The sequence below is a fragment of the Archocentrus centrarchus genome, chromosome 19 (assembly GCF_007364275.1).
Source record: "Archocentrus centrarchus isolate MPI-CPG fArcCen1 chromosome 19, fArcCen1, whole genome shotgun sequence".
In the NCBI taxonomy this organism is placed as follows: domain Eukaryota; kingdom Metazoa; phylum Chordata; class Actinopteri; order Cichliformes; family Cichlidae; genus Archocentrus; species Archocentrus centrarchus.
This window is the reverse complement of record NC_044364.1, coordinates 26,994,191-27,020,901: the sequence shown is the minus strand read 5'-3', so window position 1 is coordinate 27,020,901 and position 26,711 is coordinate 26,994,191. Positions and strand designations below refer to the sequence as shown.

At 42.5% G+C, this 26,711-nt stretch overlaps 1 protein-coding gene across 1 annotated transcript in view; it reads left to right on the top strand.

The window, feature by feature from the left end:
• Positions 1–26,711, top strand: part of LOC115797949 (rho GTPase-activating protein 44) — a 110,097-nt gene that overhangs the window by 55,358 nt on the left and 28,028 nt on the right. The window contains exons 2-8 of the mRNA XM_030754553.1: positions 18,376–18,415; positions 18,866–18,985; positions 20,136–20,212; positions 21,115–21,226; positions 22,615–22,691; positions 24,540–24,657; positions 26,629–26,697. Of these exons, the coding sequence (XP_030610413.1) occupies positions 18,376–18,415; positions 18,866–18,985; positions 20,136–20,212; positions 21,115–21,226; positions 22,615–22,691; positions 24,540–24,657; positions 26,629–26,697 (613 nt within the window). The remainder of the gene's footprint in view (positions 1–18,375; positions 18,416–18,865; positions 18,986–20,135; positions 20,213–21,114; positions 21,227–22,614; positions 22,692–24,539; positions 24,658–26,628; positions 26,698–26,711) is intronic.

Here is a 26,711-nt window from a genome sequence, read left to right as displayed (position 1 = left end):
GGCGAGAAAGGTCAGTAGACATATACACAATGCCTGGTTGTTCTTTAATACAAGTATGTGTGTCTTTGTTTTTTAATCTAACATTTGATCGATGTTTTATTTATTGTGAAATGGTTGTAATCAGACGTCCCCTCCAATTAAACTAATGTGCAAGAAAAATGATATTTCCCATGGGGTTAGTTATCAACACTTACCAAGCCCACATGCTGGGCTGGCACTGTGACACATGGTTCTTAGATCAAATCTGCAGGTCATCTGAGGAGATGCCACCCACCTCTGTCATTTCATATTAACGGCCTGAGGAGGCAGCTCTTCACCTTTTGCACTTTAGTGTCATTCAGAAGTCCGGCAAAGTGTTACATTTCAAATGAATACATTAAGATTCATCATTCTTGGCTGACTGGCTGCCATAAGCACTTCTGTGTTTAACAGATGTGCATAAGGAGCAGTGAATAATCAGAGGATGAGGTTCAGCATGTTTAATGCTCAGAGATGGACTGTGCTCTGAAGGCTGCTGAATTTGAAATATCTGTCCTGTGTAGTGTTTTATATTGAGTGCGGATCAAGAAGCTGAAAATAGAGCCATCTATAAATAAAAAAAGATATTTTTATTGCTTTCATCTGCAGAGATAGAGAATCTCTCTGACAAGTTGATTATTCATCCACACACATGCATGTGCGGAACATGTGCTTGCATTTTATTCATAGATTTGCATTTTCTTGATATGTCAGCTCACCAGGAACTCGTCCTTCAAAGGCTTCATGATGGTTCATTATTCCACCCCCACTCCACAGCCACCAAAAGAGTAGAGGCACTGACCTTGAAGCCAAAAGAAGATGTGAGCGCACACGTCTGTGTGTCTGTGTGTGTGCCCGGCAGACACATAAAGATGCAGATCTCATCTCGGCCGGTTCTGCCGCCGTGACAAACGACAGCTCGACCACCGGCACCGCACTTTGGGCTGCCGGTAGAGGAATGACTCCGCTTTACTACAGCGCTTCATTCATCTTCACCCTCCTTCTCCACTTCCACATTTCATCCATCCACCCGCCTCTGTCGTTTCCCTAGCAACCCCTAAACCCACCCCCACCCTGGTTAGCAGTGGAGAGGAGCATGCTGGGTAATTTGACTTCACCTGAAACATTTCTCCTCTGGGACTTTTCTGTCCTTGAACCATTTTTCCCTTCATCATACACCAATTTTCCTGCCTGAGGTGGACTGAACTAAATATTCTGTACATAAGATGGTTTCAAACATAAGCTCATTTCTTTGGCCTGTGTTAAAGGACCAGATATCTACAGACCTCTAATATTTATATGTTTAATGGCTCTGCAAGACTGTTGTCTCCTGCAGGTGCAGTAATGTAAATGTGCTTGTTGTTGTATTGATTGGAGCTCATGCAGTGGGCAGACATTTGTGCATATTTTCTGTACAGTGCTTTCAGGGACTGAAAAGTTGAAATAAATGACTAAAATATGTGTTTTAGAATAAACTGTATAATAAAGATGGTTGATGAAGCCCAAATGTCAAGCATACCCTGCTTTATCCTCCTTTTTTGACTCTGAGGACCATCCATCCATCCATCCATTCTCTTCCACTTATACGGGGCCGGTTCGCGGGGGCAGGAACCTAAGCAGAGAAGCCCAGGCTTCCCTCTCCCCAGCCACCTCCTCCAGCTCATGGCGTTCCCAGGCCAGCCGGGAGATATAATCTCTCCAGCGTGTCCTGGGTCTACCACGGGGCCTCCTCCCGGTGGGACATCCCCGGAACACCTCACCCAAGAGGCGGCCAGGAGGCATCCTAATCAGATGCCCAAGCCACCTCAACTGGCTCCTTTCGATGTGGAGGAGCAGCGGCTCTACTCTGAGCCCCTCCCGGATGGCCGCACTCCTCACCTTATCTCTAAGGGAGAGGCCAGCCAGCCTTCGTAGGAAACTCATTTCTGCTGCTTGTATTCGCGATCTTATTCTTTCGGTCACTACTCAAAGCTCGTGACCATAGGTGAGGGTAGGAACGTAGATCAACCGGTAAATCGAGAGCTTCGCTTTTACACTAAGCTCCCTCTTCACCATGACAGACCGGTACAGCGTCCGCATCACTGCAGAAGCAGCCCCGATCCGTCTGTCGATCTCCCGCTTCCTTCTCCCATCACTCAAGAACAAGACCCCGAGATACTTGAACTCCTCCACTTGGGGCAAGAACTCGTTCCTGAGCCGGAGGGGGCACTCCACCCTTTTCCGGCTGAGGACCATGGCCTCAGACTTAGAGGTGCTGATTCTCATGCCGGCCACTTCACACTCGGCTGCGAACCGTTCCACTGCGAGCTGGAGGCCACCCCCTGATGAAGCCAACAGGACCGCATCATCTGCAAAAAGCAGAGATGAGACTCTGAGGCCACCAAGGAAGAAGCCTTCCGCCACCTGGCTACGCCGAGAAATTCTGTCCATAAAAATTATGAACAGAATCGGTGACAAAGGGCAGCCCTGATGGAGTCCAACACCCACAGGAAACGAATCCGACTTATTACCGGCTATACGGACCAAGCTCTCACTGCGGTTGTACAGAGATTGAATGGCCTGCAACAACGGGCCAGACGCCCCATACTCCCGCAGGACCTCCCAAAGGACACCCCGAGGAACACGGTCGAATGCCTTCTCCAAATCCACAAAGCACATGTAGACTGTTTGGGCAAACTCCCACGCACACTCGAATATCCTTGAGAGGATATAGAGCTGGTCCAGCGTTCCGCGACCAGGACGAAAACCGCATTGTTCCTCCTGAATCCGAGGTTCGACTAACGGATGGACCCTCCTTTCCAGCACCCTGGCATAGACCTTTCCAGGGAGGCTGAGGAGTGTGATCCCCCGAAAGTTGGAGCACACCCTCCGGTCTCCCTTCTTAAAGATGGGGACTACCACCCCAGTCTGCCAGTCCAATGGCACTGCCCCAGATCTCCACGCAATGTTGCAGAGGCGTGTCAGCCAAGACAGCCCGTGTCAGTGGGATTCAGGAAGTCCTCGAAGTATTCCTTCCACCGTTCGACTATAGCCTCAGTTGAAGTCAGCAGCACCCCACCGACACTATAAACCGTGTGAGTGGAGCACTGCTTTCCCCTCCTGAGTTGCCTGACGGTTTGCCAGAATCGCTTCGATGCCATCCGAAAGTCTTTTTCCATAGCCTCACCGAACTCCTCCCACACCCAAGTTTTTGCTTCGGCCACTGCCCGAGCTGCATTCCGCTTGGCCTGCCAATACCTGTCAGGTGCCTCCGGAGTCCCACAGGCTAACCAAGCCTGATAGGACTCTTTCTTCAGCTTGATGGCTCCCTTCACCTCCGGTGACCACCATCTGGTTCGGGGATTACCACCACGACAGGCACCAACCACCTTGCAGCCACAGCTCTGAGCAGCAGCCTCAACAATGGAGGTGCGGAACATGGTCCATTTGGACTCAATGTCCTCAGCCTCCCTCGGAATGCTGTCGAAGTTCTGCCGGAGGTGGGAGTTGAAGATCTCCCGGACTGGGGATTCTGCCAGGCGTTCCCAGCGCACCCTCACAATATGTTTAGGTGCGCCAGGTCTGTCCAGCATCTTCCCCCGCCACCCGATCCAACTCACCACCAGGTGGTGATCAGTTGACAGCTCAGCTCCTCTCTTCACCCGAGTGTCCAGAACATACGGCCGCAGATCTGATGATATGATTACAAAATTGATCATCGACCTGCGACCTAGGGTGTCCTGGTGCCATGTGCACTTATGGACATCCTTATGTTCGAACATGGTGTTCGTTATGGACAAACTGTGGTTTGCACAGAAGTCCAACAACAAAACACCATTCGGGTTCAGATCGGGCAGGCCGTTCCTCCCAATCACGCCCCTCCAGGTCTCACTGTCATTGCCCACATGAGCGTTGAAGTCTCCCAGCAAGACTATGGAGTCACCAGATGTAGCACTCTCCAGCACCCCACCCAGCGACTCCAAAAAGGGTGGGTACTCTGAACTGTCATTCGGCGCATAAGCGCAAACAACAGTCAGGACCCGTTCCCCAGCCCGAAGGTGCAGGGAAACTACCCTCTCGTCGTGAAAACTCCGACGTACAGGCAGCAAGCCGGGGGGATACAAGAATACCCACCCCAGCTCGCCACCTCGAGCTGAGGGCAACTCCAGACTGGAACCAGCCCTTCTCCAGGAGACTGGTTCCAGAGCCCAGGCCATGCGTTGAGGTGAGCCCAAGTATATCTAGCTGGTATCTCTCAACTTCACGCACTAGCTCAGGCTCCTTCCCCACCAGAGAGGTGACATTCCATGTCCCAATAGCCAGTCTCGATAGCCGGGGATCGGTCCGCCAGGGCCTCCGCCCTCGGCCACCGCCTGACACACACTGCACCCGACCTCTATGACGCCTCCTGCGGGTGGTGGGCCTACAGGAGGGCGGGCCCATGTAACCTATTCGGGCTGCGCCTGGCCGAGCACCATGGGCTAATGCCTGGCCACCAGACGCTCTCCCTCGAGCTCCCTCCCCAGGCCTGCCTCCAGGGTGGGGCCCCGGTAACCCTATCCCAGGCAGGGTAAACTGTTCCCTTGCTGTTACAAACATAGGGGTCTTCTGAAGCGCTCTTTGTCTGGACCCTCACCCAGGACCAGTTTGCCATGATAGACCCTACCAGGGGGACAAGCCCCCGGGCAACATAGCTCCTGGGATCATTGGGACACACAAACCCCTCCACCACGATAAGGTGGTGGAGGACCATAACGGACGGACATAAGAAACATACAGATGGTAAATGGTAAATGGACTAGTTCTTATATAGCGCTTTTAGACTCAGATGGCCAAGGTCAAGGCAATGGTCACAACCAGTACGAACCAGTAAGAAGAAATCATATTCATATTTATTACTCTGGCTTTTTTTAAAATTTTCAGACACTTGGATAATCATTTTTTTTTCTGCATTGAATTTCTTGAAACAAATAACTAAAAATGCCAATTTTTGAACATAAACTGTATATAAAAGATGGCAGTAGCCACCATGTTGTCACCCATAGGTTATTGAAGTTACAGCACAAAGCGTCAAGTCATTGCCATTTGAAACCAGATGTGACCCTTGATACCAATATGATAGTGACGTGTCATAAGGTTGACCAACTCTAAAGTATTCCTGGCTTTATCCTCCTTTTTACTTTAAATGAGACCATAATGTACAAAACTGGTAGCATGTTGCGACACCCCCTGCTGGCCTTTAGAGGGAATGTAATTTTAAGGCACTTCCACATTGGCTTCATCTTTTCCTGACCACACTGTATTTAAATGTTTTTTATATACAGTGTGTGGTTATGTATCGTAGTGGTATTAAACATTGTAAAGCTACTATTTATGGTATTATGTATTAAAAATGCCTTTGTATACACATGCTGCAGATATTATGCACAATTAAACCGAGGTGGAAGTCAAAGCTTAATACTTTCATAGTATTGGTGATTTATATTCTTGTTTAGATAACCATCAATAGTTTCTTTTCTTAAATAAATAATTGCAAACAGCACGCACACATGATATTAAAAAAAAGAGCAACATGGCTTTTGTAGAAATCACTTTTCATTCCTGCATAGTAACCTTTGGAGATATTACAGGATTGGACATAGAGCTGACTAGAATATGAAGTGTAGTTTAGTTGATAGTATTCAGTGTTTATTGTAAAGACTGAATATGAACACTGTTAGAAACACCTTTACAATAGAGTGAAGGAACTACGAGCATCTATATTTTCCTTGTTCCATGAATGCATCGTGTAGCTCCTGAAGGACGACCAAATGTGCTCAATGTGCTTCCTTTGTCGTTAAACTTTTGCAGTGACTTGTTTACAGGCAGTAATCTAATTTTCAGTGCTTTTGTTGATGAATTGTTGAGTTTCCTCTTTGAACTCGTGTGTGTGGGATCTTCTGTCACTGACAGAAACTCCCCGACAGCAGCAAGAAGCAAAGAATTTTTTTTTTTTTGCACATTGAAGGCACAATCTGTCAAAACAGCTCTGATGTTTTCTCAGTTTCTAAATCTAATCTTTGAATCTCTGCTTAGTTCACCTGTTCAACACTCACCTGTGCTTACAGAGAAAATTCTTCTTTCTGTATTTTTAATGAAATCATTTCATTCTAAATCACTGATTTGAAAGCACAAAACCACCAATAGGTGGTTAGCCATAGTTCCTCAATTTGTAATAAAAACTCAGCAAAAAATGTGTTTATTTTTTTCTGTTTTCTATTAGGAAACATGAAATCACTTTGAGTTACACTTATGTATAAACTGCTCCACAAACAAGAAAAAAAGCTTCCAAGCTTTTAGGTATTCATGTTGAGCTGCTGAGTCAAAATACAAGCAACAGAGCAACATTAGTACTGATTTAATGTCACTTTTGAACAATTTCCCCATAAGGTAACTTATGGGGAACTTAGGGAAACTTGAGTTGCTTAGCTCGCTGCTAGCATCATATGTCTGCTGTTTGTGCTCGGCTGCCTCTGCAGTTAAAATGCTAAAATAGTTGAGTTGTGGGCTGTAAAATCCAAACCACAGACCTGGAATAGACTAAAGCTTTAGATAGAGTTAAGACAAAATGCAGTTAGGAATAGTTCCTCAAAAACAATCCCTTCTTAGTGAGTGCCTTTAGGCTATATCAGCTGCTGTACTGAACACTCGCATTTCAGGCATTTGAGACGTCACATGTTTTCTTCACAGGTGTTATTAAGATCCGACCGGCTACAGCTCTAACCTGCAGCTAACACATGAATCCATCAAAAACATAATCCAATTTTAATAATCCAATGAAATGATTTCCAAAATATGCTGTGATGCAATACTTGGAGTCATTTATCCAGAGTGTGGCTTTGAATCCCTTTTTTTTTTTTTCCAGGGTGTGTTACTGTTCAGTATGTTCCCACTGAGGCTGCTGGGCAGGTTTCATTCAGCAGCAGTGAAAACACATCAAGCTGCAGAAAGGTGACAGAACAACAACACTGGCACATAACTGCTGCTGTGTCATGTTGACAGATGTTTTAGAAACAACAGCTTAAAAAATTTAAAAAAAAAAGCATGTTTGTAGTAAAATTGGGGAAATCTTGCAGCAGAAACAAGCTTATGTAACCATCTCTGCTGTTTCATTCCAGTTTAATGCTCTGAGCAACTCTGAATTGGGCTTTAACTGAAGGGAAAAACAACCGTTGCACTGTAGCTTGATAAATGTCGGCTGTGTTTTACCTCTGAACCTTTACTTTTTTGCACTTTATTAGCAAAACAGTAGCAAAATAACTAAAAGTACATTTTAGGTATGGCTTTATTTCATTTCAGAGGGACTCTTTCTCCTGCACCACCTTTTCAAAAAGTTTTCAGGAAGACTTTTTGTGGTGAGTCGGGGGAAAGAGAGTCGAGTCATTATAGAGAACACTCTGTATTCTCCCCCTCACAAGATTTATGGCTGAAAAATCTCTTTTACACATCTGTCATCTCCTCCTCCTTCTGTATTCTTCATCACCTCTCGCTGCCTCCCCCTCTGTCTCTGTGTGCCGATGGGAATCCCGGCCATGACGACAGAAGCTGATGCTGCGGTAAAGCACTGACTGTGCTGCTGAGGCTTTGATTCAGGATGCTGTGGCATCCTTGATGTGTCAAACGGTTAACAAAAATGCTGCAGTGAGAGGGGCAGAAGAGCGAAATGAATCATGAGGTTAGACTGAGCTTTGTTTGCTCACGTTTTTCTGCAGCAAATATGACCGTCAACAACATGTAGCTACTTATTTCACTGAGCCAGGCATTTCCAAAATATGAACCATATGTTTTTCAGCCTCTCCCTTCCTCAGCTGTGACCTCAGTCATGCTGCGTTACGAGGACTCGATCCCTGGTGTGGAAACGTCAGAACAACATAAACAGCTGACCTTCTCCTCTCTTTACACGTGCAGACATCCACAGATTCAGCCAAGCATCAGGAACTGTTTGAAGCACACACTTTCCCGGGAATTACATTTTAACTGGGGAAATAAACTTTTAGATGGAGATAGATATGCTTTAAAAGGCATTTCAGATTCCTAATCAGTTTACTTGTTTTTATGTCGTATGAACTATATGCAAATATCTGTATTTGCAGAAAAAGTGATGGTTGTGTGCCAGTATGCTCCCTCTGCTGCTGCCTTAGTTACTGAATCTATATTTTCCAGCATCCACTGCAGGAACACAGTGCTGCATCTGTAGCTTTAACATACATTTAATAATATATCCTTTTCCATCTAGGAGACGTGTGGTCTAAGTACTATCAAATTTTGCCTCCTGCTGGTAATTGAGGGCATGGCAGTTCAAACTGAATACTCAGCTGTCCATGTTGATGTAATTATACTAAGTTATGCAGGTACGTTTGCAGATATAACACACTCCTAGGTGTAAAAACTCACCGTGACGACTGACAGCAGTTTGTTTTGCTTGTGTTAACCTTCACATTTATTTTACCATGCCTGGAAAGAGACACAGTGGGCGTGTATGCTTGTGAGTACCTGGATGCAGTCTAAACTGTCACAGAGGGAAGAGAATGAGCTCTGCTTTGCTTTTGGGCGTGCTTGGACTCCTTGTGTGGGTTTGCATGAATCTCCATCTCTCTGCAGCACTGGACTTTCCCAGATGATTGACTGATTGCCTCATCATTAGTGTGCATGTGTGTCTCTGTGTGTTTGCATAAGGATCATTATCCCATTGTTAAATTCAGAGAGAGTGAATCTTGCTTAGTCTTCTTTGGTGGCAGAGAGAAAATGAATCCAGAGAGAGAGAGAGCAGCAGTTACTGCACTGCTAACAGAAACACTGTTATTCAACCCCAAGCATGGCGCAGTGTCATGGAGACATGATTAAATCCCAACTGTAGGTCCAATGTCCCAACCGCCAGCCTCAGCAGCTGGGAATTGGACTGCCAGGGCCTCTTGCCTTGACTGCTGCCCGACACACATTGCATCCAACCCGTATGGCACATTCTGTGGGTGTGCGCCCAAAGGAGGGCGGTCCCATGTCTATGCTCAGCTGCCAGGTGCTCGCCCTCAAGTTCCCTCCCCAGGCATGGCTCCAGGGTGGGGCCCTGGGAACCATATCCTGGGCAAACTGGTCCCTTGATATTTTATCTTTCACAGGGATCATCTGAATTGCTCTTCATATGGGCCCTCACCCAGGAACAGTTTGCCTTGGGAGCTCTTACTGTATCAGGAGCCAAAGCCCCTGACAACATAGCCCACTGGGACACACAAACCCCTCCACCAGGGTAAGGTAGGATTGAGGGGAGGCAGACCGTGATGAGGATGCTGTGCTGGTCTGTTGTGGGGAAGAGAGAGCTGAGCTTAAAAACAAAGATGTCGATTAACTGGTCAGGCTACATCCCTACTCTCACCTGTGGTCTCTGAGCTCTGGGTAATGACTGAAAGAATGAGATCGCGGATATAAGCAGGGAAATAAGCTTTCTCTGAAGAGTGGCTGGACTCTCCTTTAGAGACACGGCCAAGAGTAGAGCCACTGTTCCTCCTCATTGAAAGGAGCCATTTGAAGAGGTTCAGGCATTTCCTTCTGGGATGAGGCCCCGGGGTAGACCCAGGATATCCTGGAGAGATTACATCTCTCGGTTTGCCTGGGAACACTTCTGTGCTTCCCTGGATGACCTGGCTGTGGAGAGGCAGGTCTGAGTTTCTGTGCTTATGCTGCTGCCTACACAATCTGGACCAAGAGAAGTGACAGTAAATTGATAGATGGATGTAAATCACATGCAGGTGTAAACATTATATAAGTTTTACTTATATAGTTGTCTGAAGGTGCTTTATATTGTAAGGTAAAGATTCTACACCACTGGAAAAACCCCATAGGACTAGTACTTGGCAGTAGTGGGGAGGAAGAACTCTGTTTTAACAGGAAGAACCAGGCTCAGGTGAAGGGCGAGTTGGGCTATGGTAGCTCTCAATGCACTCCCTTTCAGATTACAGTAAAATACCTGATTGGATGGATTACTGTTGAATTTGCTGGTAAGATTCTTGTCCTGAGTTTGGGACCCATTTGGGCTTTTAGACTTTGGATTTTATTTTATAAGGGTTTTGGTTGGTTTGGTATGAGAGTTTGGCATTTCCTTTTGTCTCAGCCTTGTGTTTCTGTCTCCTTCTGTTAAGTTTATGTGTGTTTTTGTCTTTCCCTGCCTTTAGTTGTTGTTTACTTTTCATTTTATTTTGGTAGTTTTTTGTGTCTTGCATTTTGTTTGACTTCCTTTGTCTCATTACCCTCATTAGTTCAGCTGTTGCTTGTTACCCCATTGTGTACACTTCCTTCATTTCATTTTGTGTGTACAGTCTGTGTCTTAATGTTTGTTTCTTCTCATGTCCTCTGTGTATTTTTGGCTTTTGCATTTTTTTTCCCTTGTGAGCCTTTTGATTATATCAAAGTGAATTATATCTTGGACTTTGTGTTGAACTCTCACTGTAACTCTGTATTTTGGACCCTCTTTGGCTTAAATAAAGGCAGTTTTCGGCTTCAGTTGTGCGTTTTTACCTGCACTTCATGACAGTTTCACAGTCCCAACAAAATTAAATTGAATAGTGTTACATTTCCCAGGAGCAAACTGACAATATTTAAGAACAAAATATGCAAATCAAAATATTAAATTATCTGCCACCAGATTTCTCCCATATTGGCTTCTCTTCATTGGCTCCCTGTTAAATCCAGAATAGAATTTAAAATCCTTCTCCTCACATACAAGGTCTTGAATAATCAGGCCTCATCTTATCTTAAAGACCTCATAGTACCATATGAGCCCAACAGAGCACTTCGCTCTCAGACTGCTGGCTTACCTGTGGTTCCTAGGATACTTAAGAGTAGAATGGGAGGCAGAGCGTCCAGCTTTCAGGCCCCTCTTCTGTAGCTGCCCCTCCCTGAGACTGGTTCTGCCAGAGGTTTCTTCCTGTTAAAAGGGAGTTTTTCCTTCTCACTGTTGCCAAGTGCTTGCTCATAGGGGGTTGTTTTGTTGGGGTTTTCTCTGTAATTGTTGTAGGGTCTTTACCTTACAATATAAAGCACCTTGAGGCGAATGTTTGTTGTGATTTGGTGCTATATAAATGACATTAAAGTGAATGAATAAAGTAAGTCTTTCATGTAAAAATTTAGTATTTTGTGCATATAATTAGCACAGCTGCTCTCAGTTGTTTAAAGTAGTCTGTTTATAAAGAGATTTCAAAGAGGACGTCTTTGTTTTTCTGAGAAGGTTCAGACCCTTTTTCCTTCACTGTAATTTCTGCCCATGGTTTTCCACCTCAGAACCTTTATAAGAGAATCTTAAAAGCACGATCACCAAGATAAGCAGCAGCATTATCAAGTTTCAGACAGCTACTAAATGTAAATTTTAAACTGACCAGTTAGCACTATTAGTTATTTTCATCAACCCAGCATCACTCTCAGGAGATATTTCATGCTCACATATATATATATACATATATATATATATACATATATATATATATATACATATATATATATATATATATATATATATATATATATGGCAGGTTACTTCTTTTTCAAAATGCTCCATCAGCTGAGAACTGGAGCAAATGGAAAAGAACGAGAGCCTTCATGCTGAGACTCCCAGCAGAGCTGACACCAGCAGAGGAGATGGACAAGTGAAAGCTTAGCTTTGCTTTGTCCTTCTGCATCCACCTGCTTCACTTCAGCCACATCAGTAATCATTCAGCCAGGGCAGCAGCCAAAAGGAAGTGTGTCACAATCCAACCGAGCTTATGACTCCTACTGTCTTCTTTATATCTGTGCGTGTGTGTGCGCGCATGTGTGCGCAGTCTCAAACACATAATTTGTGCATTTTTGAAAGTCCAACCTGTTGACAGAGAGGAAAATAAACCAGAGGCTGATGGAGACAAGAGAGTGTTTGGTCTCATTCTTCACACCGCCCTTCCCCTCCCTCCGTCTGTCTCCACCTTTCCTCACTTCTCTCCCCCTTCTGCTTTCTGGCTGGTTATTGTCACAGGGCTCCTGCTTGGTGCAGGTGTTTCCCTCCATCAACAGGGGGGATGTGGAGGAGAAAGCTGCAGATTTCTAGTAGGACTAGAGGCTCACACAGAAGCAGCACAGCTCTGTAAGTCCACTCAGCCACAGCAGGCCTCTCTCAGTGGTTTTTGTTCCATTTGGACTAAATTACAGTGAGGTGTGTGTGTGTGTGGCAGGATGTACATTCAGAGGGGCTGTGTTGTCTATGCTGCTCAGAAAGTCAGGTAAGGTAGACTTGGCTGGTTTGGTGCTTGCTCTTGGTCAGAAAGGATGGGGCTGCTGGAATGTGTCAGCTTATCCTTATATCAAAAATCTTGTTGCATTTTTAATTTTTGGCCTGTGAATAATGTGTTTCCATTTATTTCTTAATTTCTAATAATGCAGCATTTAGACAGAGTTGGCTTTATTTGGTTTTATACAGTTATAATGGAGGAAAACTGCCAATTATAAATGTTATTTAAGACTTTAGGAATAAAAATCTGGTCTATTAGTACATTAGTACAACCATATAAATTCCAACTATGCTCGGCTGGGTTATTGTTAATAAAGTTGTGTTTAAATTATTCTGTATCTTCCTGCTTTGATTTTGAAACACTTTAGGACAAAAAACCCACTTTAACACAGAAAAGTACAACAGTAACTTAAATATATATTTATATATTTTCAAGAGACAGTTTTTATAAAGAATTAAAGAAATTATTAAATAGATTTTTTTTATTACAAATTACAAAGTTTATTACAAAGTTTTTCCTGGCACTGATAGTAAACATTAAGCTTAATTTATATTGCACTGCACTGATTTCTGACCCTGTATGTGTCAGAAATCAAGGGCCATGGGTTGCCCTGAGACAGCAGTAATTTTATGTCTTCATTGAGTCTTTGGAAGCTTCTGGTTAAAATTCCTGGGTCAGTTTATGCCCAGTTGACCTCATGAAACTTAATCTGCCTGTTTAACAGCAGGTTTCTTCATTTCCACGGGCAAAGGAAACACACCACAGGTGATTCACACCTGTCTGTTAATCAGTTCTCCTACTGATAGTGGCACCAGCTAACAGTTGCTAAAGGATGATTGGAGCAGTGAGACATCAGGGCCAGGGTTATTATAGTTAACGAAAACGAACGAAATAACGAAAACTGAAATTGAAAAAACATTGTCGTTAACTGAAATAAATAAAAACTATAATTAAAAGGAAAAAACGATAACTAATTAAAACTGAATTGTGAGTTTACAAAACTAACTAAAACTAACTGAAATTATCGATAAACTGACTTTCATTTACTTGTTTTTTTGGGTTTTTTTTAAGCCTTGTGGATTGATATGAAATCATTGTTTCCGCTCTCCGAGTTTAAGCTGGGAGCGCCACAGGACAACTGTGTGAGTGAGTGCGCATGTGCGTGCGCTCACCGCGCTGGTCCGCAAAGTAATGGCTGCGGTCTGCCGAGAAAGCGGCAGAGTCCCGTATGGAGGTTCTTTGAGTACAAACACCTGCACACGACCACAAGGTAATTAACACACACAATCCAGCTACACAAGCATAAATGCGGACATGAGGTCGACAACTTCTGTAGGTTGTGTACAGAGGCCGCAAAGACCCTGCAGGTTTAATCAGCAGCATCTAACCAAGCTAGCTCCAAAACAGAAGCAGCTTCAGGTGGTGAGAACATCAGGATGCAGCTGGATTTGAGCTTTGACTCCTTCAAAGAGTTTGTTTTTGTCAAACACCACATGTAGGCGTTATTAATCTGCTGCACTGATGCTGAAGTTTATTGTGGAGTTTATTGTAGAATTTATTGAGTTTGGGAGTTCATGTTTTTCTTTGTTTCTCCCTGTTGATGTTCACACATTTAGCATGTCTTGTGAACAGTTGGGTGTTGACTATATTTCTTTAAACTGTATCTTTTGTCAAGTTTTCATTACACAATAGTCACTTTTGCGCCTTGAATCTTGCACCTGATCAGGTATGAAAATACTAAAACTAATACTGAAACTAACTAAAACTAAGCATGAAACCAAAAATAAAAACTAATAAAAACGAGCAAAGCCTCTCTGAAAACTAATTAAAACTAACTGAATTAGAGAAAAAAAATAAAAACTAACTAAAACTAAACTATAATGTAAAATCCCAAACTATTATAACCCTGATCAGGGCTGATAAAATGATAAAAATAAGCACCAGAAAGATTGTTACATGAGAACAGAGTCATCTGTGGGGCTCAGATCTCAGCCCCCTCAGCCCCAACCAGTTACAGCAGATGGCTGCCCCTCCCTGAGCCTGGTTTGGCTGGAGGTTTCTTCCTATGAAAAGGGAGTTTTTCCATCCCACTGTTGCCAAGTGCTTGCTTATAGGAGGTCATTTTGACTGTTGGGTTTTCTCTGTTTTATTGTAGGGTCTTTACCTTACAATATAGTGCCCTGAGGCGACTGTTTGTTGTGATTTGGTGCTATATAAATAAAGTTGAATTCAGTTGAAGTGTGCAGTGTTAAATATAAGTGTAACCACTGAGACACGTAGTAATCTCATACCTGAAACCACTTGCTGAGCTGGAACTGACATTCTGTATATGCAATTCATGTATTTTTTTTTTAATGTTGAATGTCAATTTGCACTTTACTGCTCTTAAATGACAGATCAGCCACTCAGTGTTTCCTCGTTTCATTGCTGTACTCTGATTTTTCCTATAATCGTTATCAATATAATCATATATCAAGCACAGCTCCCTCATATTTCCTCTAGGAATGTTATAGTGCTCTAAAGAGAGTCTTAAGATGCTTTTAGGACACTGATGTCTGATGAATAATCGATATGTATGAGGCTGAATCACAGCAAGCAGGGAGAAGAAATGTCTGCTGTAGTCTTCCTGCTGTTTGTTTTTTAGGGGGTTTTCTGCTCGCTCATCATCGGCTTGCATTTGTTCTATTTACAGCTCTGAGTGTCTGCATTGTGAATTATTTTAACTGTTGTCTCTGAACTCTGCTGTACATTAAACAAACTAGCTGTCAGAGGAAAGCATGAGTAAGAGAAAAGGACATTATGTAAAGAGAGGAGAATGCTGTTGTGTTTTTATTTAATTGGTGGATCCATTTTTGATCACTGCCTTTAAAAAAGGCAGATGTGAGCTCTTTATACTGCTGAACTTTGTAATTCTCCATAAACACATACACAGAGGAATATTTCAACAATCATCAGAGCAAATCTAAGCAGCAATAAAGCATTAAAAGTATACTTTTAATGCTTTATTGCTGCTTAGATTTGCTCTGATGATTGTTGAAATGCATCACAGCAGATCTAATGTCTGAAGGCTTTTTGAAACTCCAGAGGTTGACTTTGTTATTAACCTATAGGTCATCTTAGCATCTGGAATATCCACACTGATCTTGATCAAGCTGTTGGTTTCAGTTGCTGCTGAGGGTGGTGTTACAGTCAGTGTTACTTCAGTGCCTCACTCTTTGTATCATAGCGTCCTGAAGGAACTAATGATCACATAATTCACATAAATTGGAGCAGAATATGTTTCTTTAAATGCTGCATTGTTCTCGGTATGATTAAAGTCGTTCATTATCAGTTAGCGCCTGATATCAGCACCCACAAAGAAGAAAACACATATTGCCTGCACATCTAAATCTTACCAGTTTTTATTTCTGTGTGCTCCATTGTTGTGCAGAAACTATTAAAAACGCATCAGTGTTGCACTGGATGACATCTTCCTTCATTATCATGTACTTATGCACTAGTTTATAATGGTTTAATCTCACAAACACAACATCCTGCTGCTCGAAATACTCACCAGAGCACGATGTGTACATTAATTCGCTGCAGATAATATTCTCCCACCAAAGCGCGATTTCTTCTTGTTTGGGAAACATTTGCTGAAACCTGCAGGGAGCAGCTACTCAGCCTTTTTAGAAAGTTAAATGATATTTTTAAAAACTTGCACCTTCAGGAGGAACTGGGATGAAGAGGCTTTTCTTTTTGTTTGTTTTATTTATGTTGGCTCAAGAATAAAAAAAATACCATCCTAATATGTATAAATAGGTCCACCACTTTGATGCATACTGACTGATCCTCTGACTCTGAAAGAGGCAACATCATCATCACATTAGCATTTTTATCTGTTTTTATTGGTTTAATGCTTTCATATTCAGTCCCAGAAAATTAAAAATCCTCCCTTCAGCCTGAGCTGCATTTTGTGCTCAGTGATGCATAGTGAGGAACATGCTCAACAGTTGTCTTCCATCTCTTCCTATCCCAGCATCCTCCTCTGTCACACCAACCCTCTACATGTCCTCCTTCACTACATCCACAAACCTTCTCTGAGGTCTCCCTTATCTCCTCCTGCCTGGCAGCTCCATCTTCATCATCCTTTGTCCACCATATCCACCATCCCTCCTCTGCACATGTCCAAACCATCTCCTTCTTATCTCTCTAACTTTGTCTCCAAAGTGCTCAGCCTGAGCTGTGCCTCTGATGGACTCATTTCTAATCCTGTCCATCCTGGTCACTCACAGTGAAAGCCCTAACATCTTCAGCCCCCACTTCAGCCCCTCACACCCCTCACAAGTTGAGAAATTCGGGAACCGCTCACTTTGCATCTGTAAAGGGTTATTTGGCCTTTTTTGGCTACAAGTTGACATTAGTTTCTTCTGTGTGGAAAGTGTCTTCATAATGTTTTACTGCATATTTGTTAATCCAAAGAAGAGGAACAATGTGTCATTTATTTTATGTAGATGAGAGGCTGGAGTGTTATGAGCTAACACGAGCAATCTAAAAACAAACACTGTATGGGTGCATCTCCAAGACGGAGATGCCTACTACTAATTGGTAATGAGAAAAAGCCCAAATATGGCTGAGAGGTCCAGTTCAGTGGGTTAAATTAGCAGAGGTGAGGCCTAGCAGACAACTGTAGCTTCCAGCCGCCTGTCTCAGTGTCTGCCTGTCAGCCAAAGCAGACACACCCCTAAAAACTATAATTTTTTACCTTAATACGCACTAAAACTGTGACTTATATAAATAATGTTCTCCATAGAGTTAACATGAAAGGTGAAAAAGTTAGGCCGCGGTCACACAGACTGTATAAATGTGTATTCCCCGACCTGTTGGTGAGTGGATGCTGGAGGTTGCTGCTGTCACTACTGTACATGAAATTGGTCACCAAGAGGGTGCTGCACCAAAAACCTTCCCATTGCTTTGACTGATCTCAGTTTGTCATGTTTGCCTGTAATTTGCACGGAAGGTGCCGACTTTTCTGCAAACACCATCTTAGAGGAAGTGAAACTTGAGAAAGTGCGACACAAATCAGAAGGAGAGCGTTCATCTGCAAAATAAAAGTTGTGACTTTCCTCGGAAAGCAACATTTTGCAAAAGCGCATTCTGATTTGTGTCAGATTTTATCAAGTTTCACTACTGCTTACTGAGTAGTTGGAGACAAGTTGGTACATTCCATACAAACTACAGGGGACCACAGCAATGTGTGATTGACCAGAGCAGTCGCAAGGAGGTTTTCAGTGCAGCACTGCGTATCTCTTTGCAACCAATCTCACCTGCTGACAGCAAGCAACCTCTTAAAACCAGTTGCCAATTGGCTGGGAAATTCCCATTTTCTCTAGTAACTGGTGGTTACCATGAGGTCACTGATCCGTCTTTAGGCTGGGGCTGTAGCAATCAATTTCACAGCAACTGGCAGCAACCACTTGCTACCAGTTGGCAACCAACCGGTTGCCTATCTGACTATTTGACTGGAGCCTTAGCCATAGAGACCAAAACTGCTCTTTGCAGCAGGCTGTAAACATGTTTATTTTGGCTGTAAAGTGGGGCACATTAACATGAGAGTCTATGGGGAGTGACTCAGTTTTGGAGCAGAGTTTGCTGGATGTTTTCCATGAGCTAATAAAAGCTTTGTTTTTTCTTGTTATGTGTTTTTTTTCAGATAATTCAGTGAATTTTTTTTAGATTTGTTTATTTAGCTATTAAGATGGAAGAAATTCTCAACCCTTAACACAATTGGAAGATAAGCAGAAGAGTTTAAGAGTGTTCTGAGTGTCGTTCAGCTCTGTTTTCTGTCACATTTCCAACTTGAGACTTTGTAATTAAAGCAGACCAGCTTGAGCTCTGAGAAACAGTTGGAAAATAAACATTCCTCTTACATGATTAGCTCCAGGCAGCTGCAGTATTTTGTATTTCTTGCACAGAAGTCGAGCAAGTGATGTAATTACAATGACTGAGTGGTTTGTGTGTAACTTGCCAAGTTCCCACAATAAGAAGTTCTGTGATTTTAGTGTTTCCGTCCCTCCGTCATCCTAACAGCCTCTCCCCTCTTTTCTTCCAGAGCTGAGAAAACAGAAGTGTTAAGTGAAGACCTGCTGCAGGTACTAATGAGTCTTCATTGAATCTGTGTGTTAGTAGGCATGCGTTTCCTCTTCTGCTCCATGTTTGCTGCATCTCACAGGAAAAATCATTGGTGGAGCAAAATATTCAACGTGCATAAAATGGCTTTTTAAAAATGGCTTTCTGAACTGCAACATTAATGAACGCTGATATTCGAACCTTTTTGCGAGACAAAAAGTGGAACGTTCTTGCTGATTGATACGGGGTGCAACGTAATTGATCAGATTAATGATGCTCTGAGTGGCAGCCACTTTGCTTCCACTGAGTTGGTTTAATAATTAAAATGAGATGCATTTAAACAGATAATGGTGTGATGGTGGTGTTTATGTGGGAGAAAAACTCTCATAGAAAGATACAGTTCTAGCTTGTTCTGCTTGTCCACTTGATCTGACTGAGGCCTGCGCCCTGACTTTTCTGTCTGTGTGTTTGAGGTGGAGAAGCGTCTGGAGCTGGTGAAGCAGGTTTCCCACAGCACACACAAGAAACTGACCGCCTGTCTGCAGGGCCAGCAGGGCGTGGACGTGGACAAGAAGTCTGTCAGGTCACCCTCGGTGAGGGAAAATAAACGCTACAAACCTGATAAAACCAGCTTTGTCTGCTCTTTATGTCAGCGCTTTACTGCAGCACAGTACTAGTGAGGGTTTATTATTGATTAAGGTACAAATCTGCTTTACGTGGTACTTTTTGACACAAATGGGGCATAACCATCGACTGTGCAAAAAATAAAAAATCACACATTAGTTTTTGACACTGCATTAGCATTTTGGTCATGATAGTTTTTTAGGAGACATATTTATGATAGGGTTTGTTTATACATTTGCAAAGATCCCTGCTCCGATCCTGGAGGGAGACAGAAATCCCTTTGGGGGCAAATCGAGTGCTGTATGGACACCGTTTAGTAATAAGTCAATAAATGAACTGAATAAACTGATCGATAGTGAAGAGTGACGTGTATGCACTTAAATCTTTGTATATAAAGTAAAATATTGAAGGACAGGTGTTAACAGCCAGCCTTACCTGCCTTCATAGTTAAACTTGTATCACCACAATCAGAGCATGCTGTTGTTCATTAGCATGCTCTGTCATTAACATTGTGTCCAAGTCAACAGCAGTCACAGCTTAATATTTTATACTTCAAAATTAATTATTTTCTACCCAGCAGTTTTTTTTCATTGTGTTTTCAGTAATTTCTAATATCTCAGCCTGAAAGCACACCTTACAGGTAGGACAGACGGAGACTGACAGGTGAATATCAATGAACAGGCATGTTTTTGTTGGAAAGCTTTTTTGTTTTGTAAAGATAATTAACTAGCAATGTTTTAAAAAATAACAGAAGCAAAAGTTCATCTTTTTAATGGTTTTAAAAATGTTTTCATCCTAAAGCTTAGAGGATCTTTGAAGATGTTTTAAGATGGAAACGGGACGGAAACTCACAACAAGGCCCAGAAAAAAGAGAACAAGAAACTTTTTTTTATGAATGAATGAAAAATTAAATGTTCACCAAACCGACAGCCTGATGTGACAAAGCAGGAGAAAATTTTAACTTATTTATAATCCAGATCATCTGTTGCTTGCTTATATTCCTGTGCTGTGCCTGTGTGTGTGTGTGTGTGTGTGTGTGTGTGTACGTGTGCATTTGTGTGTGACTGGGTTTATTTGTTAACTGCAGCTGATTCATGAACTGTTTGTGTTTCTGTGCAGAAGAAGCTTCCGCTCGCAACACTCGCACAATGTATGGTGGAGGGGGCAGCTGTGCTCGGGGACGAGTCTCTACTAGGGTGAGCACACACGCGCGCATACACACAGACACACACACGCACACACAACAGTGTAGTTTACATCATCAGAGATTACCGGTGGTGCTGGAATCTGTTTCTTTGGAAAGGTGCTGATGTGTTTTTATGATCCAGAACTGATTTTCTTTTCTTGTCCTGAAAATTAAAATGTGAATGCGTCTTTTTCTCCCTCAGTTTAACCTTTAATTTAGAAAGAATACATCATATTACGGTGGCCCTGAGAACTCTGCTGTTTATGATTTTCAAACACAAATGAAGACAAGCACGCAAAACCTCATACAGAGACCAGAGCACCACTGAAGCTTAATAAACTGGTGAGCTGTGTAAGCTTCTGCAGTTTGAAGGCTTTGAATGTGTGGTTCAAATGTTGTAACAGGCACATTTAACTGTTGATATTCATGACTGACTGCACAAAAATCTTGAGCCACCTCTCATTTCTTTACATTTTGCTACAAAAATGGGAAATGTTTATTGAAACATGAGCAAACATATGCAGAAATACAGTATGCAGTATATAAATGCGTATATGTAGTATATCTGCAAACAGGCGAAGAGCCGTCTGAGACGAAAGGTGAGCGATAGCTGTACTTTGGTACATTTTCAATTATGTCCTGATGCAACGCCACTGGTCAGTATTCATAGGCCATTCACAGATCCAAAGAAAAACTTTGAAAGATCTTCAGAAAGCCTGGAAATCTGCTGCTCAAAGACCACTTTTAAAATTACAGGAAAGTCTGGCTACTTGGAAGCAAAATATACTTTTGCACAGTGCTATACATCACCTTACTTCATTAGTTACAACACACAAGCTCTAAAATGATCACTGCTCCACGTTTAAAAACTTTGACGAGAGTTATGGTGACCTGTGATGTTTCCTGTTGCAGGAAGATGCTGAAGCTCTGTGGAGAGACTCAGGAAAGACTTGCCCAGGAGCTCATCTTGTTCGAGCTCACCATCGAGAGGGACGTGATCGAGCCTTTGTATGACCTCGCAGAGGTACAGAGACAACGCTGTGTGAATGAACTAAATGAACTTCAGTGACATTAACGTGATCAGGTAGCCTGTGGTGTTTAAATGATGCTCAGCTGGCACTAAGGGACCCAAGGAAATTATCCCCTACACCATTTCACCACAAGGAGCCTGTACTGTAGGTGCAAGGCAGGAGGGATCCTTACTTTCTTGTTGTTTAAGCCAAATTCTGACCCTACTATCTGAATGTTGCAGAAAGCATTGAGACTCATGAGACCAGGTAATGAAGTTCCAATCTGCTGATTTTGGTGAGGCCATGCAAACTATAGCCTCAGTTTTCCGTTCTTAGCTGACAGGGGTGCTACCAGGTGTGGTCTTCTGCTGCTGTTGCTCATCTGTTTCAAGGTTTGATGTGTTGTGCATTTAAAGATGCTCTTCTGCATCGTCTTCTACTACCTTGGTTGTAACCATTGTCTGTAAACCCTAGAGATGGCTGTGTGGGAAAATCCCAGTACAGTAGATCAGCAGTTTCTGAAATACTCAGACCAGCCCATCTGGCACCATCAATCACCTTTTTTCCACATTTTGATGCTCAGTTTGAACTTCAGCAGGGAGTCTTGAACATGTCTACATGCCTTAGTTGCTCCCAGGTGATTGGCTGATTAGATATTTGTGTTAACAAACAGTTAAAGAGGTGTACCTAAAAAAGTGGATGGTAAGTGTATATAGGGCAGTCTTATCATAAAAGAGGATTGCTTTCACTTATATTTTTATCATCGATAAAATGAAGCAGCCAGCTCCCAGGTTGTTTTTTTTAAACCACTTATTGTTGGTTGCTTTTGCTGTTTTCACTTTGTTTTTACTTTAAGATAATAACAGAAACCATGTCAGGAGTTCAGAGATGAGCCAAAATACAGACCAAGGTAAAAAAAAAAAAAAATCAATCTAAATGGGTAGATGTGAATCCACCCTTCACCATAAACAGGTCACTGGTGAGTTGGTGGATGTAAACACACAGTGATGCAATTTGCACATCAGAATCACCAACAATTAGACATTATGTGCCTATTAAATATGTCAAGACTGTTGTGTTGTTTGGTTATTAAAATGGCCTGTGGGTGTAAATCCATGCAATAGATACCAAGTGATAAAAATTTTGAAGGAAGTAGTTGAACTGAGCCAACTGATGGAGTTTTCTGCATCCAGTCCCCGAACACGTGACTTCTCTGATAAACTCTACTGATTACTCTGCAAATTTGGCAGTAAACTAATCTTCATGAGACTAAGAAACTGGTGCCCATCCTGGGTTTTGCCACTACAGGTGCAAAACCTCTCACAATACTGAGTCTGTTTGTGGTCCTCTTTCACACAAACACGCAGCAGACTGAAGGAAAATCTCTGCTCTGTCCTCTCAGGTGGAAATCCCCAATATCCAGAAACAAAGGAAACATTTAGCCAAGCTGGTCCTGGACATGGACTCTGCACGGACACGGTGAGTGTGTGTGTGTGTGTGTGTGTGTGTGTGTGTAAGAGAGAGAGAGAGGGAGGTAGTCTTGGCTGTTATCTGAGAAACTCCATCGGCTGTGAACGGACTGGCTCTGCAACTTCCCACCGAATGTCACTGGGATTTGATTGCACACGGTGAAACTGCCGTCTGCCTCACAGTGCAGACTGCTGCCGTGTGTGAAAACCTCCCCTTAAATGAACACACTCAGTGTGGGCCTTCATGCTGATGTCTGTAGCTGTTAAACTCACGCTTCAAATGCCACAGACCTCTGACTGATTCACACTTCCTGCTAAACAGATTGTGTAACAGTGTGAAGGTGTTTAATGCAACAGGAAGCTGAAACACAGAAATTAAACCTTCCTTAGTGGCATGTAAAAGCTGATTTTTATTTTGAGGGTGGACTAGAAATGAATGAACTCAGGAAATGTTTTCCTGATTAAATTATGGATTTATTGGAATTCCCTTATTGTTGTTGTTCACAGCACAATGAGAGACAAAAACAACTTCTCCTTAGAAACACAGTAAAATAACAAAAAAATTACCTTATAAAAGATACAAATAATATGTTAAGGAAACCGGGTGCAGTATGCATATAGTGCATATTGTTCTAGGTGTGGCTGTAGTGCAGGTTTGCATGGAGATGGTAATAATTATGAGTCTGAACAGTTTTTGTGGGGTACCTGATGGACTCGTTAAGTGTTCTTATGGCTCTGGGGATGAATCTGTCTCTGAGCTTTGAGGTCTGGGCATGAAAGGCTCTGTAGTGTTTGGCGGTATGGGTGTGTGTGGGGTTCATACAGATACTGGTGGCTTTCCTGAGGCAGTGTCCTCCAGAGCTTGTAGCTATATGCTGATAATCTTTTTTGTTCTTAACACACTTGACAGTAGCATCAAGTCTTGTTAAATACAATATTATTTTCAGTTTTAAGATTGTGGTCTCATTAGTGTCCAGAAGCACAGTGAAGCCAGGTATCTCTGTGGTATGAGCGTGGAGTGTCCCCCAGTTTCAGATCCACCTCCTGCTCATGAGGTCTGGTTTCAGCTGTTTGAGGCTTTAAAAATGGGACCACTCAAACCAATGGATGGCATCACAGCAGCTACGTCCATTTTTTATACCCAGTATATGGTGTGCAGGATTGGCCTGATGTCTCAGACCTGCATCACTGACTTTGTGACTTTTGTATTGTTATTTCTTAACTTCAGGTAAGCTTCAGGTAAGGTAGACTCTTAATGGCCTGGTGCTAATGCAGAATAAAGTCAGCAGTGCCTGGTCCTGTTTTCTCACAAGTGGAACATGCAGTTGCTACAGCTTCTTTCTGCTGATTTGCTGCCACATCAGGGCCATTATGAGCAATGACATGCAGTAATGTTATTTTCCTCACTGCAGCCAGTTTTTTAGTGACCCAGATCTAAAGCAATTGTTCCCATTATCCTGCTGTGTGCTGAGCTCCTCTGGCAGTTCTACATGTTACCGTCACTGACAGACAGACGGATGCAGGTCGAAGAGGAGCGTCTGACAGCAATACTTAGGAGATAAAACAGCTTAAGCTGAATAAATGAGGGTATATAGAAAGACAAGTGTTAGTATTTTTGTCAGCCACAGACATAATCTATCGCCTTCAACAGTTTGATTTGTTTATGTGAGTCACTTTGTGAAAGTAGCTGTCAAGTCTCTGCTTTTCTCACTCAAGAACAAAAGTCTGGAAGGCAAAGAAAGATGCCTTCTCTCAGTGTAACATGCTGCCTGAAAAATCCTGATAACGTTTGTGACTTTTATTCATTTTCCCCCGCAAATCCACTCACTGCATATTGAAAGCTACCTTGTGCTCACAGGTACTCTCAGTCCACCAAGTCTTCAGGACTGTCCAGCAACCTGCAGCCAGCAGGAGCCAAGGCCGACCACCTCAGGGAAGAGATGGAGGAGGCAGCCAACCGCATGGAGATCTGTCGAGTCTGTTGCCACTTTCAATCTCAGTGAATGAACTGTTTATTTATGTGATGCCAGTCATAGTGGTGATTAATTCTGATGACTGTGGTTAAAGCTCATGAAAATCAAAAACCCAGTATCTCAAATTATTAGAATATTTAATTTCTAGTTAAATAAATTACTCTTTAAACTGTGTAAATAGCGGGTGTCGATATTTCTGTGGGTAAAACTGCTCACATGACAGCTGTGCACATGGCGATCATCAACAATCTCCTCCAGGGAGAATGTCACTGCTGGAAAGGCCACTGTTTGCCAGATGCTGTATCAAAGCATATTCATGGAAAGTTGACTGACAGGGAAAAGTGTGGCAGAAAAAGGAAAAGAAGGAGGTAGGAGAGCATCAAGATGCCATTGTGTACAGGCATCTTCAGGAGAAGAGCTATAATTGTTGCATTGCTCATATCAAGCCAGAGGCAGCATCAGAAAACCTCTGACCGGACCTGAGGAGAAAAAGAACTGGACTTTAGCTCAGAGGTCCAAACTCTCTGACTTTCCACTTTTCAGGGGAAAATCAAATCCTGGAGTCTGAAGGGAGAGGCCCAAAGTCTGAGGTGTTTGAAGTTTCAGTGTGAAGTTTCCACATGATGGTGGGGGCCACATGCCTCTTGCTGGTTGGTCCACTGTGAGCGCTTCATGCTTCTGTCTGCTAACAAACTATATAGGGATGCTGATTTCCTTTTCCAGCAGCACCTGCCCATAGTGCCAAAAAAATGTTATTACTGAGCTTCGTTAGCCGGCCAACTCGCCTGAACCCCACAGAGAGGAAGATGAGAAACGCCCGCCCCAAAGATGCAGACAAGCTGACGGCTGCTAGCAAAGCAGTCTGGGCTTCACCTCAGCTAACACCGGCTGATCGCCTCCAGGCCACCGCGCACTGCTGCAGTGATTCATGGCAAAGGAGCCCCAACCAAGTACCGAGTGTATAACTGAACACACTCTTCATAAGCTGGACATTTCTGTGTGATCTTTTTTATTGTCAGTCTTAGGAAATATTCTAATAAATTGGATATTTTAGATTTTCATGAGCTATAAAAACAAAAACAAGAATTCAAATGTTCCACTTTAATGAATATAGAACATGTGAAAGTTTACCAATTTAAAGTAAAATTATTTAAAAACCTTTAAATTCCAGTATTTCCTTAGAGGTGGTGGATGAGACCAAAAACAGAGCTTAAAGAATTCGAATGTTGCATTTAGATTCATTTTTGTTGCTGTTTTAGATTTTTTAAAAATGATGCACAGATTGTCAAACTTGGTGACTGGTGGAAGCATTAAAAGAGGAAAATTTGATCCCTTTTTGTGTATATAGTGTAGCTTCTGGGACATTTCTGACACCGTCCCTTCCAGCAGAGGGTTTATGTTTCAACATCATGTTTGTATAAATGTATTGCATATGCATAAGCAATGATTCCATTCATTTTAGGCATCCCAGTAGGCTATGATATAAAATAATATTGATTAAATCAAATAATTTGCTTCCCTCTTCAAGACCAGGATGGACAAATTTATCATTTATCAAATTAGAAAACCAAAAATATGAAGTAAAGTGTAGTTTTAGGCTTTTTTGTCTCAGCACAGTTTACTGGTTTCCCTGTTTAGTATTCTGCAGATGCTGAATCAGATTCAGTTTCCATTTTTGGCAGAAGAAAATAGAATACAATGTTTTCAAACTTTGGATCAAAGAGAAAAAAGATTTCATTTTTTTTTTAATTACATAACCTGCGCACATATAGACATTTAGATTTAAGTGGCCATAAATTAGCATGAAAATCTGCAGCAATCTCTGATATTTACGGGTTCAGGTATTCTCAGAATGTGAGAATACTTTGATATTATTAATCAGTTTTTACTTCTGTGTTTTTATACTTAAACACCTTGTGTCTCTTTTTGGTTTTTTATGTTCTATGTTTAAATATGTGTTTTGTTTCCCACCAGGATCAGTTATCAGCAGACATGTACAGTTTTGTGGCCAAAGAAATTGACTATGCAAGCTACTTCCAGACAGTAAGTGCTCTCAG